At 45.3% G+C, this 17,862-nt stretch overlaps 1 protein-coding gene across 3 annotated transcripts in view; it reads left to right on the forward strand.

The window, feature by feature from the left end:
* Window positions 1-17,862, forward strand: part of bmper (BMP binding endothelial regulator) — a 159,304-nt gene that overhangs the window by 18,746 nt on the left and 122,696 nt on the right. For 2 of the 3 annotated variants that reach the window (XR_005943271.1, XM_041189104.1), the window contains exons 3-5: window positions 11,270-11,369; window positions 15,860-15,942; window positions 17,420-17,510. Coding sequence is in view for 2 of the 3 variants with exons in the window: in XM_041189104.1 (XP_041045038.1) it covers window positions 11,270-11,369; window positions 15,860-15,942; window positions 17,420-17,510 (274 nt within the window). In the remaining variant the exon portion in view is untranslated. The remainder of the gene's footprint in view (window positions 1-11,269; window positions 11,370-15,859; window positions 15,943-17,419; window positions 17,511-17,862) is intronic. The other variant, XM_041189105.1, reaches the window with a different exon arrangement.

Below are 17,862 nucleotides of genomic sequence, written 5' to 3' on the forward strand. Positions count from 1 at the left end.
AATTTCTCGACTCTCTTGTGAGTTTGACTGCAGCTCTGGACAAGCAAAACTGGGAGAGAGACAAATATAAAGCCTTTGTCTCCCAGTCCAATCCAAGGGAACGAAAGTGCACAGAGTTTGTGAGAGCTGGGAATGAAGTCGGAGAGAATGTTCCCACATTAAATTCAGGGCTGACCATTTTCAGGAAGTCTTCTGTGAGAAGGCTCCATTTAGATCATTAACATGTACAATATAATCAGTGTGTTTTCTTTGTTATTAATGTTACTGAAGTAAGTTCAAGCAAAATGAGATTTACTTTAAAAATTACATATTTGTTCACTTGCTATTTATAAATCATTGGCCTGATGATTTATAATTGGTCTTGTCTCACTAAAATGTTAATCAGATACCTTTCAGAAGACTAGACAACCTCAGGTGAAGGCATTTGCAGGGTTACGATCATGTGATAGGGGCTTTCATTATTGTTCTGAGGGGCACGTTCACATAGGCTCGATATTGGGCATTAGGATTAAACACCTGATCATGGGGGACATGGGATCCACGTAGGGAGAGATCAGTAACGCTGAGCCCTCAAGATGATCACATGTAGAATCCAAGATCATAACAACAGCTTTAAAGTTATTGCTAATCGTGAAATCTAGGTGTTTTGGCCAAATTCTTGTGTCACAATATTAAGAAACTGAGATAAAAGGTTTACCGGGGACATGCCAGTCAGAGCAGTGTCCCTCTAACCTTCTATATCCCACTCTGAGCCTACACCTGGGGGTCAGATGCCCGACAATGGACACAATGATCCACAGCTACCACTTTCTCAGTCAGTTAATGCGCATGTAACAGCAGCAGACATTGAGTAGATTATTTTATGGGGAGCCTGCGCAGTGAGAATTATACAGCTTGCCTGACTCGCTGAGGAACCCCCAGATTCCAGACGCAGAGCTCTGCCTCCAAAACTCATTCACCACAATTGGCTTCACGAGATCACTTGCTCGTTTGAAAGATACCTTTGAAGTTCAGGTTAATGTTTTGAATATTTCTGTGACACTTTTATTACAATAATTCTTTTTTAGTTGCAATAATCAAAGTAAATTTTGCAACGGACTTGAGAGGACACAAAGGCTTCTATGAGAGGGAGAGATACACAAAATAACAGGTTACGTTTAAATGAACAAGTTATTGAGAAAGATGGTTGCTGAGTGATGGACTAGAGGACTCACCGGAGTTACCACTGGCTGTGTGAGTTATACTGCACCTTCCGAGGGCAGAACCATTCGACAGAAGCTCTTTCATTGAACCATTTCTCTGTGTTTTTGACAGCAAAGTGCCTTTCTGCTCCCTAGAGGTGAAATGATCATTGGGATTTTCATCAATTGTGACAAAGAAATCATCTAAACAACAGGGGGAAGTGGCTGCATTGTTTTGTCAGCTTTGTTCATTCAACTGCAGAGCGAAAAGTTTTTGCATTTCAGGAGACAAGAGACCAGGAAGCCGACAGCAGCAGTGAAGCGCCATCTGCTGTTCCCCACCAACACACCTCAGCCCCCAGAACAGCAGCAAGTGACCCGGTGATATCTCACACCCAATGACCCTGAGTGACCCAGTGATATCTCACACCCAATGACCCTGAGTGACCCAGTGATATCTCACACCCACTGACCCTGAGTGACCCAGTGATATCTCACACCCACTGACCCTGAGTGACCCAGTGATATCTCGCACCCACTGACCCTGAGTGACCCAGTGATAACTCGCACTCTCTGACCCTGAGTGACCCAGTGATATCTCGCACCCACTGACCCTGAATGACCCACTTATATCTTGCACCCACTGACCCTGAGTGACCCAGTGATAACTCACACTCTCTGACCCTGAGTGATCCAGTGATATCTCACACCCACTGACCCTGAGTGACCCACTGATATCTCGCACCCACTGACCTTGAGTGACCCAGTGATATCTCACACCCACTGACCCTGAGTGACCCACTGATATCTCGCACACACTGACCCTGAGTGACCCAGTGATAACTCGCACTCTCTGACCCTGAGTGACCCAGTGATATCTCACACCCACTGACCCTGAGTGACCCACTTATATCTCGCACCCACTGACCCTGAGTGACCCAGTGATATCTCACACCCACTGACCCTGAGTGACCCACCGATATCTCGCACCCACTGACCCTGAATGACCCACTGATATATCGCACCCACTGACCTTGAGTGACCCAGTGATATCTCGCACCCACTGACCATGAGTAACCCAGTGATATCTCGCACCCACTGACCCTGAGTGACCCACTGATATCTCGCACCCACTGACCCTGAATGACCCACTGATATATCGCACTCACTGACCTTGAGTGACCCAGTGATATCTCACACCCACTGACCATGAGTAACCCAGTGATATCTCGCACTCTCTGACCCTGAGTGACCCAGTGATATCTTGCACTCTCTGACCCTGAGTGACCCAGTGATATCTCACACCCATTGGCCTGAGTGATCCAGTGATATCTTGCACCCTTTGACCCTGAGTAACCCAGTCATATCTTGCACCCTCTGACCCTGAGTGACCCAGTGATATGTTGCACCCTCTGGCCGAGTGGCCTGGCTGAATATGGAGGCAAAATTCAGGCAACTTTGCTGCTTTTGCCTCATTACCCGCAACCACTTACACTGAGACTGCACGGATTGATTTCAACAGTCAGAAAGGAGGGAAATATATCCATCGAGAGATGGTGGATGAGGAATACCATTCCAAACCCAAACTCATTCATCCATAAACAAACATCCAACCAATCATTAAATCCATGTGGCTTCTGGTGCGGTAACGTCTCGACTTTAAAATTCTCACCCTGGTTGATAAAGTGCCGCACTGTTGGAGGGTCAGTACTGAGGGAGTGCCGCTCTGTCGGAGGGTCAATACTGAGGGAGTGCCGCACTGCCAGAGAATCAGTACTGAGGGAGTGCTGCACTGTCGGAGGGTCGGTACTGAGGGAGTGCTGCACTATCATGGGGTCAGTACTGAGGGAGTGCTGCACTGTCAGAGGGTCAGTACTGAGGGAGTGCTGCACTATCAGAGGGTCAGTACTGAGGGAGCGCTGCACTGTCAGAGGGTCAGTACTGAGGGAGTGCTGCACTATCAGAGGGTCAGTACTGAGGGAGCGCTGCACTGTCAGAGGGTCAGTACTGAGGGAGCGCTGCACTGTCAGAGGGTCAGTACTGAGGGAGCGCTGTACTGTCAGAGGGTCAGTACTGAGGGAGTGCCGCTCTGTCAGAGGGTCAGTACTGAGGGAGTGCTGCACTGTCAGAGGGCCAGTACTGAGGGAGTGCTGCATTATCAGAGGGTCAGTACTGAGTGAGTGCTGCACTGTCAGAGGGTCAGTACTGAGGGAGTGCTGCACTGTCAGAGGGTCAGTACTGAGGGAGTGCTGCGCTATCAGAGGGTCAGTACTGAGGGAGCATTGCACTGTCAGAGGGTCAGTACTGAGTGAGTGCCGCACTGTCAGAAGGTCAGTACTGAGGGTGTGCCGCACTGTCAGAGGGTCAGTACTGAGGGTGTGCCGCACTGTCAGAAGGTCAGTACTGAGGGTGTGCCGCCCTGTCAGAGGGTCAGTACTGAGGGAGTGCCTCACTGTCGGAGGGTCAGCACTGAGGGAGTGCTGCACTGTTGGGGATGCTGTCTTTCTGATGAGACATTAAACCGAGGCCTCCGCTGCCCTCTTTAGTGGGCATTAGCATTCCACACCCACTAGCTGAGGACTCGCAGGGGGGATGCTGCCCAGAGCTGTGGCCAATATTTATTCCTCAACATAAACAACAGATGGTCTGGTCATTGTCACATTACTCTGGGATCTTGCTGTGCAGCAGTTGTCTGCCTTGTTTCTGGCCTTACAACGGAAGCTACATCTTAAAATAATTTATTGGCTGTAAAGCGTTCGCCATCCTGTGGTTGTGAAAGGTGCTATATAAATGTAAGTACTTTATTTTCGATCAATGTTACTGTTCTTTGTAACTATGCAAAGGTTGAAGAAATGTTTGAATTCCCTCTGGTGGGTTTTCTATTGGGAAGCTGAGCTCCCCACATTGCTGTGGGTGTTTTGTGCAATAACATGTATTTGTTTACTGCCCTCTGTCCCTGACCGATTCTGTACAAACTCTCAGTACCCCGAGCCAAAACATTTAATCAAAGTGATGGAAAGGATTTATTGTTGAGGGTGATAATCTGATTGAACTGGCTTGTTACTAGACTCTGGAGTCAAATCTTTTTATCAAAGTGTTCCTCAAAAGACCAACTAGAAAATTCTATGTGGACCTTGATGTTACTGTGACCCTCTGGGCACTGTTTAGGCAAAGAGCTATGGATTTGGACCCCTACAAAGCACTGGGACTCACACTGCCAATTCTAAATCCATGCCAAAATATTTCATCTTAAATCTTTGCCTCGCTTCTCTTTGTCCCAGTGCTGGAGACTTGCCAACCTGTGTCAGTCTGAGTCTGCATAGCTCAGAGTGGTCCTCAGAGACCAGTCAAATCGGGAGAGCAATTGGCAATAGGGGAAAAACATTATCCAGTAAGCTTATGTTTTTTGCTGCCTTTTCACTGAAACTTAGTATAATCAGATAATTAGAAAGGACCGATTTCATGGTTGGAAGTCTCGTTCTGTTCATCCAAACACTGAGAGCTCGAGGGGAGAGAACCCTCACTGTAACTAAATCCTGAATCTGGTCTTGATAAACAGATTTATGATTCTGTTACATGAAGAAAACAGGAAATCTTCCCTGAAGGTAAAATGCATGCACAAAATGAAGATTTAACATACATGGGATGGGTCCCTTGATACAGCAACCACTCAATGTGATTTACCATCATTGAATCATCATGGGAAACACTTTGCTACCTCAAATCCTGCCTTCGTTATCCTGGAAATAGCAATAGGTTCTCCATATGGAAGGGGTGGTGATTACCGATGGTTCTGCTGCAACTCGGCAGTGTGTTTGTAGTATCACAGGAATTGAGAACAGCTTCATCCTGTAATTAATGAATTCTCAATCCTCTGATAGGATCCATTATGTTTACATATATAAGATATAAGTATCTGTGTGATTATGAGCATGAGTGACTCTGTGCATGTGTGAGAGTATTTGTTTAAGTGTGTGTGAATGCGTGTGAGTGTGTGTGTTAATATGCTTGTTCATGTGTGTATGTGAGAATGCCTGTTTGTGTGTGTCTGTGAGGTATGTGTGTGTGGCTGTAAATACATGTTCATGTGTGTACATGAGAATGCCTGTTTGTGTGTGTTTGTGAGAAGGTGTGTTTGTGTGTGTCTGTGAGAAGGTGTGTTTGTGTGTGTATGTGAGAAGGTGTGTTTGTGTGTGTATGTGAGAAGGTGTGTTTGTGTGTGTCTGTAAATGCCTGTACATATGTATGTGTGTTAATGTGTGTGAGCCTGTCAGAACATACTTCTCCTCCTATTATCTTTCTAAACCCCCTTCCCTCCTGTAGGCTCTGAGAATTTAGATTGTTTCCAGTGATTGTTGGCCTGCATTCAGGAGATGTAGCTATAAAGATTAAATGTTAAAAGATTTAGGATTGAGAGCAGAAGGAACGCGTTTTGCAGAGACTGTGTGAGTCTGTGAATTCACTACTGGAGTAAGTGATTAAAACAGAGACCATCTAAGAATGTGTTTGATAGATGGCTGAAGGAAAGGGGATAAAGGAATATAGGAGCACAGTGAACAAGCTGCTCCTGTGGAGGAGAAACCCCAGCACAGGCCGCTTAGACTGAACAGCTCTTTTTGTGATTTCTGTATAAAAGTAAGAGTTGGGTAATTAATACTTGCTTATCCACCCAGGTATGTTTAGGCTATCAGTCCCCGGCTCCTGATTCCTTCAACAGGATAGTTATTTCCAAGAGCAGGGAGGCAGGCTGCCAATTTAATGAAAGGACAGTTTTCACCAGCAGGATTTTCAGCCTCTTTCATTTTAATTTGGAAGTATTTTCAGCAGCATTGACAACAATCTTTGAAAGTTAAATTTCCTGACACGGTTTATTTATAGACGTGCAGAGCGTGAGCTTGTTCACAGAGTGGATCTGAAGGAGCTCTTTTCTTCTTTAATGAGCTGAGAATTTTATGGTGTATTTTCTGATAAATCAGCCTGTGTCAGCATGGCACTGTGCCCTGGTTGCTATGCACAGATATTTTATTATTTTTTTGTAATTTGATTATTACATTCTGTTTTAAATACAGAAACTGTATTGACAGAAACCACCCTCCCGCCCCCCTACCGCCCCCCAGCCATTCCCAGGAACCCAACCTTCCCATCTGAAAATCAACCAAGAATATGAGAGCGTTTACCCATCGGGAAAGACCAAACAGGCTGGGTCTCTTTTATCAAGAAAAGAGAAGGTTGAGGTGTGGCCTGATAAGAGGCCTTTCAGATGATGAAAGGGATCGATGGGCTAGATGTAGAGAAAATGTTTCCGCTTGCGATGGAGATCAGACCTAGGGGCTATAAATAGACAGTCTCTAATAAATCCGATGGGGAACTCAGGAGAAATTTCCTTTACCCAGGGAGTTGGGAGAATGCAGAACTCGCTACCAAGGGACTGGTTGAGGTGAATAGTACAGAGACATATAAGAGGAAACTGGATAAACACATGAGGAAGAGAGGAATAGATGGAGATGAGGACAGGGTTAGATGAGGAAGGATGGGAAGTGACTTGTGTGGAGCATAAATAATGGTTGGCCTGTTCCTGTGCTGTGGGTTTTATGTAACAGTCACTTGGTGGTACAGAATTTGAATATTGCTGAAAAGACAGATGTTGCTGAAGCTTTCTATCTCGCACTCATCAGGACAAATACAAGAATGCCAAATTTCAAACAATCACAACAATTGATACTATGGGAGGAAAAGGCTGACTGGTTGGCAAGTTGACTCTGATTGACCGAGACGTTGCCATGGAGAAAGCAACAGGGAACTATAACCAAGCATAAATAAACCATGTTACACGTTTGACTGATTATTTTAAATTGGTTGTTTTAAAAATAAATTAGTTATGAGTGCACTCAGGATTGTTAATTAAGTGCTGCCCAATCACACAGTCATGTCTAACAGTAGTTTTGTTTTGGGTTTTGTGAGCAAAGGCTGGGTGAGTACGGTCTGTACTCTGCCTATTACAGACAACCGAAGGAACATGCTGCCTGATTCGATCAGCTAATCATTAGGACATACTCAGATAATTAGTCGAGCTCATAATGTGGCTCATTTATGCTTGCTAGAAGTGACAAAGATTCATACCTAGGCACCTGTTTTTGAATTACCCAGGAGCTTGGGAAGCCTATAGATCCCCTTTGCTTTCTCCATGGTAATGCCTCAACCAATCAGAGTCAACCTGCTGACCAATCAGCATCCTTTTCACCTGTGGTATGAATTGTTGTGATTGTTTGAAATTTGTCATTCTTGCGTTTGTCCTGATGAGTGCAGGATGAAAAGCTTCAGCAACATGTCTCTGGGTCTTTTCAACAATATTCCCTGTAATACTTGCACCCAATTATCCTGTCCAAAGCCCAGCTACCCTCCTCCTCATGTGTGAAGCCAGGACACCGAGGGAAAGGGTGGGAACTGAGAAGCTGTTACATTTTGTCCCACCGACCAACTACATGCTGCAGTTAATTTTGAATTGGAGAAGAATAAGAAAAAAATGGAGGTAAAAGGGAAGGAATATCTGCCCAACCCTCAGTGAGCTTGAGTGCTACCTCGCAGTGGGAGGAGAACGTTCTGGATTGTTCTGGAATGCTTTAAATCTGTTTCTTTTTGCTGATTGTCTCCATGGTTTTGTTGAATATCCCAAGCATGACTATCAGTTGTTGCTGGATTGGGTGCAAGATCTCTTGGTGTAAAAACAGGAAGAGGCCATTCAGCCCCTCAAATCCAATCCACCATTCATTCAGATCATGGCTGATTTATACCTCGACTCTATTTTCCCCACCTTTGCTCCATATCCCTTAGTACTCTTACCCAACAAAAATAAAATCGATCTCAGTCTTGAAAGTTCCAGTTGTCCCCCAGCATCCACAAGGGGAGAAAGTTCCAGATTTTCACTCCCCTTTGTGTGAAGAAGTGCTTCCTGACATCACCCCTGAATAGCTTGGCTTGAATTTTAAGGTTGTGCACCCCCTGCCCTTAACCCCATCTCTGGAGTTTCCTACCAGAGGAAGGTTTCTCTGTACCTACCGTACTGAACCCTTCCCTCATTTTAAACACCATGATCAGATCTTACCTCCAAACCCACTTCATAGTTCTCATGGGGATGGTGGTGTGTTGCTGTGCATTTTGTAGGGAGTGTGTTCTTATCCTCCTTTCCTGTAGACAGTGATTCATGTTGGCGTGTAGTTCCCTGCATGCTTTGAGTTGGTACATGAGTTGTACTGTTGGCACTGTAGCCAAGGGCTACCTGACATTCAGCCACCTCAGAGGTCACTAGCGGCCAGTCCTGATAGCCTGCTTTGTCTTCATTAGTCCATTAAACCAATTGTAGAGCCATTACAGGCTATTGGGTAACTTACTACAGAGCAACTATTAAACCTGGAGTCCTCCTGACCGAAATGACTCAGTAAGACAACAGTATGCTTACCTATATACAGAAAATCCTGCACTGTAATAATGATATTTTTCAAATAGACTAAAGTAAGGTTAATTAAATAAGAGAACTGAATTTCAAGCAATCATCAATTTATTTCCTGCATAGGTTAAAGGTCACCAACCAAACAAAGCAAACTTGTGCCAGTGTTTTTCTGATTTGCAAGAAGGAGTAACTTTATTCTCTACCCGTTTTATTAGCGAGCGATGAATCATGAATGATATCCTTCATTAAGAAGCCAGAGAAAGGGGTCTGGTATTAATATGTAGTCCTCAATCTGCAGTATGGTACATTATTACATTAATGATTGGTTTTGCATTGATGAAACGTGATTGGAGTTTGCTGCATAAAGTATAATTATTGAATTCCGTCTCTCTCATGACCACTTCATTAACTGAATTTGACACAGATGTTACTCAAATTTTATTGATTTCATGAAAGATAGAATGCAGAATTGCAAACCTAAATATAGGTTTATGCCATTGCAAAGGAATTTGGTTCAACCTTATATAATGGTTTATGGCAGGCCAAGGTTGAAATTTATTAACTCAACTGCAGATGTCTTAAAGTGTAAGCAATAAAAAAAATCATCGTGAATGTTATACTTTATACAGTGAGCAGTGGAGGGAGTTACACTTGACCATTTCTGAGTCTTAAAGAACTTGTCCTGTATTCACTTCTTTGTTGAGAAATCAGTGCTAGTGTCAATGCATCGTAAAAGCTGCATTTGAGCCTGGGAGTTCCAGATTTTTCACTCTCCTTTGTGTGGAGAAGCGCTTTGTGACATCACCCCTGAATGGCCTGCCTTGAACTTTAAGATTTGGCCCTTTTCAACCCCCGGTGGAAATAATTTCTCTCTATCTACCCTATCAAATCCCTTAATCATTTTAAACACCTTTGTTAGATTACCCCTTAATGTCTAATTCTGAAGCGAATGCAGTTTGTCCTCATGACTTAACCCTTTAAGCCCTGTTATTATTCTGGTGAATATGCGCTGCAACCCCTCCAAGGTCTATCTGGTCCCTGGTAACCCACTGCTCATTTTAGTCTGGAAAGCCTGGCCACACCTATAACTGTTGTTTAATGTCCCTTTCCTACAGCTTGTATTCAGTCTGATTATTTTTCTTTATCCTTTCATGGGATGTGGACATCGTTGGCAAGGCCAGCATTTGTTGCCCATCCCTAATTGCCCTTGAACTGAGTGCCTTGCTACGTCATTTCAGAGGGCAGCTAAGAGCCAACCACATTGTTGTGGTGTCTGGAGTCACATGTAGGCCAGACTGGGTAAGGACAGCAGATTTCCTTCCCTAAAGGACATTAGTGAACCAGATGGGTTTTTACAACAATCGATAGTAGTTTCATGGTCACCGTTACTGAGACTGGTTTTATATTCCAGATTAATTAATTGAGTTTACATTCCACCAGCTGCCATGATGGGATTTGAGCCTGTGTCCCCAGAGTATTAGCCAGGGTTGCTGGGTTACTAGTGTAGCAACCTTACCACTACATCACCATCTCATCCTGATTGAGAGTTCTCAGTAAGAAGGTTAAATCTAGGTCACACTTGCACAGCAATTACAACATTTACACAGATCCTGGTGATGGGAACTTAAGCCTAACTTTTCTGTGGAGCTTGTTTGTCTACACTGGAACATAATAACTGGGGTATATTAAGTGTGAATGCAGTGCCCCAGTAGGGGCAATAGTGAGTTGGCTGGAGTCATCTGCCCCGGCTTCTCGCTCTCAGAACTTCTTACTTCTGCTGCTCCCTTCTCTCGACCATTATTGTGCAGTGACAGCCCCATTGGCAAACCCAGTCCAGCTGCTTCATCCTTCTGAATGTGTGGGGTCGGGGGAGATGGGTGGGAAGAGGACTCTGGGGATCTGAAACATTTTGGGTGCAGTGAGACTGATGGCACTTGTTCTGAATCAGTTTGTTGCTGGTTCACACAAAAAAATTCAGATTAGTCATGAAGAAAGTTGCTAGCAGACTCCAGAAACCCCAGTTAGGCCAATATCAGCTCTCTCTGGAGCTATATTTTCTGGATAAATCTGCAACTGGACATTACTGGAGTAAATAAAGGAAGCCTATGAAGGTTTGTCTTTTGCATATTGGGCAGGATTATGCAATTAGCGACATGGGGTTTTGGCAGTTTTATCCTAGAAGAGGTGAGAACAATGATGTAAATCATTTACAAACACATTATCTCGCAAAAAACAAAATGCAGATGATTTTCTGATGGGTTGGGAGAAGGATAGTTTGGAGTGTAAACACTGGCATTTTCCATTGGGATGAATGTCCTGTTTCTGTGCTGTAAATACTGTGTGAAAATAACACCACTACCCTACACTTACACTGTAATTAAATTAAAAAGTTTGGGCCAATAAAGCAGAAAGGATAATTAAAAGCTGAAAGCAAGTTTAAGAGTTTGATTCAGTCTTTGTATTCTCTTGATAATCAGAAACTCTCTTTTGAATAGTTGCTTTCGATGATTCTCTTGCCTCTCGCTGCTGTTCATTATTACTCTATACATGTGATGCCTGATCAGCCAGTGTATATGTGAGGCCTGGGTTAGTGCGTTTCTTTATTTATCAATTATTCTCTTCTTTTGTTTCTTATTCATAGAACAAAGAAGTAAGATGTACGAGAGAGAAATGTCCAGTGCTGCCCAAAGACTGTGCTCTTGTTATCAAACAGCGAGGAGGTTGTTGTGAAAAATGCAAAGGTGCTTTAACATCCCTGCCTTTTGCCTGTGTTTCCATGTTTGATGGCTGTTTCAGATTGTGTGTGATTGTAGTGTCATTTTATTCTGTACAGTTCTGACTCTTTCCATCTAAAGGTTTGTATTGACAGCTCACAGCACACTGCAGACGCACATTGCATTCTTCCAGAATTTGCCACAGTCTGCTGAGCTTTGTCCCCTGTGCCCACCTCCCCCCTACCCCCATCACCCACCAGTAATCACAGCATTAGTCAGTCTGGACTGATCACGACCCTCGCTCAACTTTTCACCAAGTGAGGAATCCACCCCCCTGCCAGATCACTGACCGATATCAAGATCAAAATTTACCCTCTCGCTTCTTCATGCTCTGCTAGACCCTTAGGGACACAAACCCTTGTCCTGAGTCTAGACCACATGGAAACTTGTCCCAATGGGCAGTCATTCTCTGAGTGTCAGCACAGTGTGCATGAAGCAAGCACTCATTACCCTGTCATGCACAAGTACACATGCGGGTGCCAGAATTCCCCTGGTTTTTATGCTACCTAGGGCCATATATTTAACCTCCAGCACACCGGGGAGCCTCAGACAGGAATATATTGAGAAGTGAAGGCCCCACCAGTTGGACTGAGACTGAGACGAGGGCAACATCTGCCTGTTCTACCCCGAGGCTGAATGCTGCAGTCTTGTGGGGATCCTCAATCCGAGTTAGACCTCTGTACCCACTGGCCCCAAGTGTCTTCTACAATTGTTGGAAGCCAGATTCTTAACAAATATTTGCAGAGACAAAGGACCACCATAGACTGGGTGTCTCGCCTCCCAGTTTATGTTTCACATTGTCAAACCAAGATTCCTCATACAGTAATTATTTACAAAATCAACAGATGCTGAGTGAAATATTTTGAAACCAGATATATGTATCAGAGATTCAGTAAGACCAAATACATCTTTCACTTCCTGCCTTCACATGAGACCACACCCTGAACCACATCTGCCTCTTTCATCAGAGTGTACTTCTGAAAATATTCAGAGCATTTTCAACAAAAATCATGATACACAAAAAGGTCCTGAGAGATACCAGGTTAAAGAAAATCCTGAGAGATATCAGGTTAAAGTCCAGAAATTATCAGGGAGAGAAAAAAATCATAGAATCATACAACACAGAAGGAGGCCATTCAGTCCATCATACTTTTGCCAGCTCTTAGTCCCAGTCCCCCTGCTCTTCTGCAAATGTTTCCCCCTCAAATATTTATCCAATTCCGTTTTGGAAGTTACTATTGAATCTGTTTCCACCGCCCTTTCAGCTAACAAATTCTGGATCATTACAGCTTGTGATATGAAAGGAAATTCTCATCTGCTCCTTTGGTTCTTTTGCAGATTTTAAATGGTGCCCTTTGGTTATTGACCCTCCTGCACTAGAAACAGTTTCTCCTTAATAACTCTATGAAAACCTTTCATGATTTTGAAAGTTAAATCTCCTGTTAACTTCCTCTGCTCTAAGGAGAACAATCCCAGCTTCTCCAGTCTATTGAACTGGAGTCCCTCGTCCCTGGTCCCATTCTATACAGATACAACCCTATACAGCCTAACGATCAGGCCTATTCAAGCCTTCCCAGAAATTTTTCTATGTTATAGAGGTGAGGGGGCTTCACAGAACAGTAATAAGACTTGTGCCAATAGTGGAAATGAGTCTCATAGGCGGAATCGTCCCAGATTTTCACTAAGTGTGGTTGTGGGTGGGAAAAATGGCCACAATGGCTTCACATTGATTCTCACACCGTAAAGTCCCAAACCTGCCACATTAGTCATGCGTTCCCAGGAACCACACCGTTTCGATGGTGGGTGGGCTCTCAATCGCCTGCCACACAATCACCTTGCTGCTTCATCAAGCCATGTGCCATATTTAAAGTGCAGCCGTGCACACACCTGTCAGGGTAATTCACTCTTCCCATCGCTCTCAACTCACACTCACAAACCCATCACCCATCCACAGGGCCCGCACTCACTGCCAGTGCAAGGGACATCACCGTTCACTCTCTCACACTCACCATCATTGTCCTTATCCCATCCATGGGACCACTCACCACCCACACAGGCCAGGTATACTTATCATCTGGCCCAGCAGACATCCTGATACACTCTCCCCATCTCTATCCATTCAGGACAAACTGGCTCACAACAGGAGGGAAAGGTCGCAGACAGGTGGAGGGATGCCGGAAATCAAAGTTCTCTCAGAATTCGAAAACAGAGCCATTCAGCTGGCCGGCGATGACCGGGACTGATCCTGTGCTGACGGTGAGGTCGGTGCTGCTTTACCAAGTGAGGATCCAGTAGTGCAACATCCATCGGACAACCATTCCGTGAGTGATGTGTTCTCTTTCACAGGCCACTGCCATGCATTAATTATCTCCCTTTGCTCTCATAGGCACTTCTGCCAAACAGCCGACAGAGTCCATGACCCAGACCCTTCAGTCAAGCTCCTAAGAAACCTCTGAAGAGGAATCTGAAGGCACCCTCACTGAAGTCCCGGCACAGCGCTCACCCATACCCTCCACCAGCACAGAGACACACACCTTGGTGGGACCCAGCGTTAGAGTAGCCGGGGGATCACAATCTGGTGAGCACGTCGCACTGTCTGATCCACAACAGACAGAGGCAGGGACTTCCCAGATGTCTGGCACTTGGAAGACTGCTGGAGGCCAGAAACCTGCTGAGTCTGAGTCAGATGATGAGCCTCTGGACTCGGTCATACCTCTGTTGCTGGAGCTGCAAAGGCAAACTGGGGAACATCAGGAAGAGATGTCCGCTGCACTCCTCATATTGCAAGGCACATTGGAGGAGTCCGTCCACCTTCAGGCTGAGGTGATAGTGCTGACATGCCAATACACTGAGGTCAACACTGGCAGGATGGTAGCTGCCATGGAGACCTGGTCCAGCATGTCACTCCTGCACTGGTGCGTGGGCTGAGCTCCATCGCTGATGCCACAGTTGGCCTCCAACAGTGTGTACGTGAGAGGGGTGCTGGGTAGCTCGATCTCACTCCAGCTGCCCCTTTTCCTCAAGGAGTCAGCCAGGGGCCCTCGGGTACCCATAGGGAGGAGGATCAGCAGGTGCACACCCCCAGGGCCATCCATCCAGGTGACTCCATGAGTGTCTGGCCCAACCAAATCTCCTCTTCCTGTGACCCCAGCAGCTCCAGCTTCACAGGCCAATAAGGGTGCCATTGGCACACAGTGGGATCTCATAAGCAGCCAGGGCCCACCAGGTCTCGGCCTTCTAGAGGACGCCTGCCAAGGTCATCACGGCTGGGCGTAGCAGTCAGCAGGCTGCCTCCATCTCCGCTGTGGATGTCCGGGGAGCACCAAGACATAGCGGCAGCGTTAGGAAAGTTAAGAAGATGTAGTTGTACAGCCTGGGCACGGGTGTTAACCACAAGTACATAATGTCTACGTGATCTACGATTTTTGGCCTTCCCGCCATATTGTCCATTCATGTCTCTGAACATACCCCACACCGGACGGCACAGAAAATTCCACCCCTAGAGCCTTCTAACTTATCAGTTATTAATAGCCCATCTAATTCTGAGGGGGGAAGATTACACCTAGTTCCACAATCACATTTAACAGGCAGTTTTGACATTCCCAAAACCGTTCTCCAATCAGCAAACCTGAAAACGTTAGAATCTGGGTTTCCTGCTGTCAGGATGGAGTTTGGCAAAAGCGAGTTTGCAGTAAAAGGTTAAATGATGCTGAAATGAAACACAGATTCAGCGCTGACATAGTGGCTGCTGCTTCCCAGAATCTCAGCACAACCCAGACTCCACCTGTACAAAAAGGAGATTTTCTGACCAGGGAGACAAGCAGAGGCTGAAGTGGTTGGTGGGGGATGTGGTGGGGTAGGATCATCAAAAGAAACACCTTGTGCACAGACTCAAAATTTACAACAGGCACATTTTGCTCAGGACTGTGTGTCGATTTCAATGTAAGGCAAAGAGAGTCACAAAGGGACATGGCTTCAAGTTAGTAAAAGGTAATTCCAGGAGTAATGTTGTCATTCCAGATTGAGTCTTAAACCTCTGGAATAATTTAAAATGATCTACAAGAGAACCAGAGAAGAAATTGGGAGAATCGTTTTTTACACAGTGAGCCATTGTGATCTGGAAGGGTCTGCCTGAAAGGGCGGTGGAAGAAGATTCAATAATAACTTTCAAAAGGGAATTGGATAAATACTTAAAGGGGAAAATATTTGCAGGGCGATGGGAAAAGAGCAGGGGGGAGTGAAACTAATTGGCTAGCTCTTTCAAAGAGCCAGCACAGACACAATGGTCTGAATAGCCTCCTGTTCTGTATCGTTCCATTAAATGTTTGGTGAGGAGGGTGAGTTAGATCTGGATGAAGAAAGATTGTCTGAATGTCCTTTCTCAGTTGTAATTATCTTGCAATTTTCCTTCATGTTGCCTCTTTCTGACCCCTGTGTTTGCCTCCTCTCTCCATAAGAATGTGTGTTTGGCGGGAAGGTATACAACAGCTCAGCAACCTGGCTTGTGCCCTCCAAACCATGCATAATGTGGGCATGTCAGGTACGTGTTCCTTCAGCACCATGTGCTTAAGTAAGAGTTAAAGTGTTTGGGTTGATTGGAAAGTGAGCATTTATTGAAGTGTCTTGCTCATTGTGACACAACAAAGTAAATATTCAAGAAGGGTATTCTCATTAGTTGGCATTGAGTGACCAAGTGTTGCTTTCTGGAATGGGTGCTCAATGCCTTGGTTATCTCCTTCCATTGACCCCAAAAAGCTTACTCTCAGGGACCTCCATAGCTCTGCTCCAACCAGGACATCCCTACTCTGCGTGACCACGTTTCTATAGCTACATCTCTGTCCTGCAGATATTTCTGGGAAAAGAAAGTGGCAGGCTGCTCTAAAAGCAGCATTGATGCCTGGACCTTTAAGATGCTGCAACCCTTTAAATACTGCAGCAGCTCACTATTTATGGGTGAAACTAGATGATGCATTGAAGTGGAAGCTAGCACATGTGGGATAAAGGAATAGAGGGATATGTTGATGGTTTAGATGTAGTAGGATGTGAGCAAGGTCATGTAGAGCAACAATATAAGTACAGACCTGTTTGGCTGAATGGCTTGTTTCTGCGTGGAACACTCTATATAATTCTATGAGTGGAAGTTTATGCTGGTGGGATTATAGTCCCGCCGAAGTCGATGGACTTTTGAATGGCTCACCACATTTTACAGCCCCACCCCCATCATGACAGGGCTGTAAAATTCTGCCTTACGTCACTATTAGGGAGGAATCCTGCCATCCTTACCCAGTCTGGGCCTCTTTGCGTCTGCAGCTTCACACCAGCATGGTTGACTTTTAACTGTCCCTTGAAGTGGCCCATCAAACCACTCCGTTAAATAGCAACTGTTCAAGGGGAAGGCCCACAACATTCTCAACGTTTCCATTACAACAGTGACTAAACTTCAAAACTGCCTCGTTGACTGTGAAGAGCGTTGGGGTGTTCTGAGGTTTTAAAAGGCACTATGTAAATGCAAGACTTTCTTTCCTTCCCTCCCTCATTCTAACTTGAGTCTTTGAAGTGTTTTTACCATTGAAATAAAGTAAAATCAATTTCAAAATCACCTCCTGGAACATGAGGATCAATTACTGACATGGAGTTTAGCTAAATATTGATGACCATTTGTGGAAGTTTGAAGGCAACAGGAATTATTGAAACATCAAAGTTAAACATCAGCAGAAGTGTCTAGACGGAGGTATGTGATTACACAGGACACTGTGAAAACTGCTGATGTCTGCTTGAATTCCATTTAGTTTCCACACAAATATGTGTTCAGTTTGTTTAACATTTTAAAGCCAGTCTTGTGTTTATACCTGTCGCGAGGATTTATCCTGCACGTTTGTTGTGTGAGCAGTCAAAGCTAGCCATGTCGAGCTTGTGCTGTGATCAGGAGCACGTACGGACACAGAGACACAATCAGTGAAAGTTTCTTTGCTGTGTAACCTGATCATAACAAGCCGTGTTTCATATCTTACCCACAGGAAGGTGTCATCACAGAATCAGAGATACTGTGTGTGGTCTACTGTAAAAACCCCATCGTCCAACAGGGCAGTTGTTGTCCGGTGTGTCAAGGTGAGCAAGCTTTCACTGGGATGAGAGATACACAAATAAACTTCCCCTCACCACCTCCCCTGCCGGGACCCCAGTGAGACCGGCTGGTGTTGAGTGTAGATATGCTGATTATAGGTTAGGGAGAGTCGGGGGAAAAGGGAGGGGGGGAGGGTGGGAGGACAGCAGGCAGGAAGTGGGAGGGGGAGGGATGCAGGAAGGGGAGGGGGGGGGGAAGGGGATGGGGGAAGGGTGCGAGGGGGAAGACGTTGAGGGAGAGGGGAGGGGAAGTGGGGGGAAGGTGCAAGAGGAGTAGGAGGGGTGTGAGAGGGAGAGGAGAGGGTGCAGGAGGGGCAGCGGAAGGGCAAGGGGAGGG

The sequence above is a fragment of the Carcharodon carcharias genome, chromosome 6 (genome assembly GCF_017639515.1).
Source record: "Carcharodon carcharias isolate sCarCar2 chromosome 6, sCarCar2.pri, whole genome shotgun sequence".
Classification (NCBI taxonomy): domain Eukaryota; kingdom Metazoa; phylum Chordata; class Chondrichthyes; order Lamniformes; family Lamnidae; genus Carcharodon; species Carcharodon carcharias.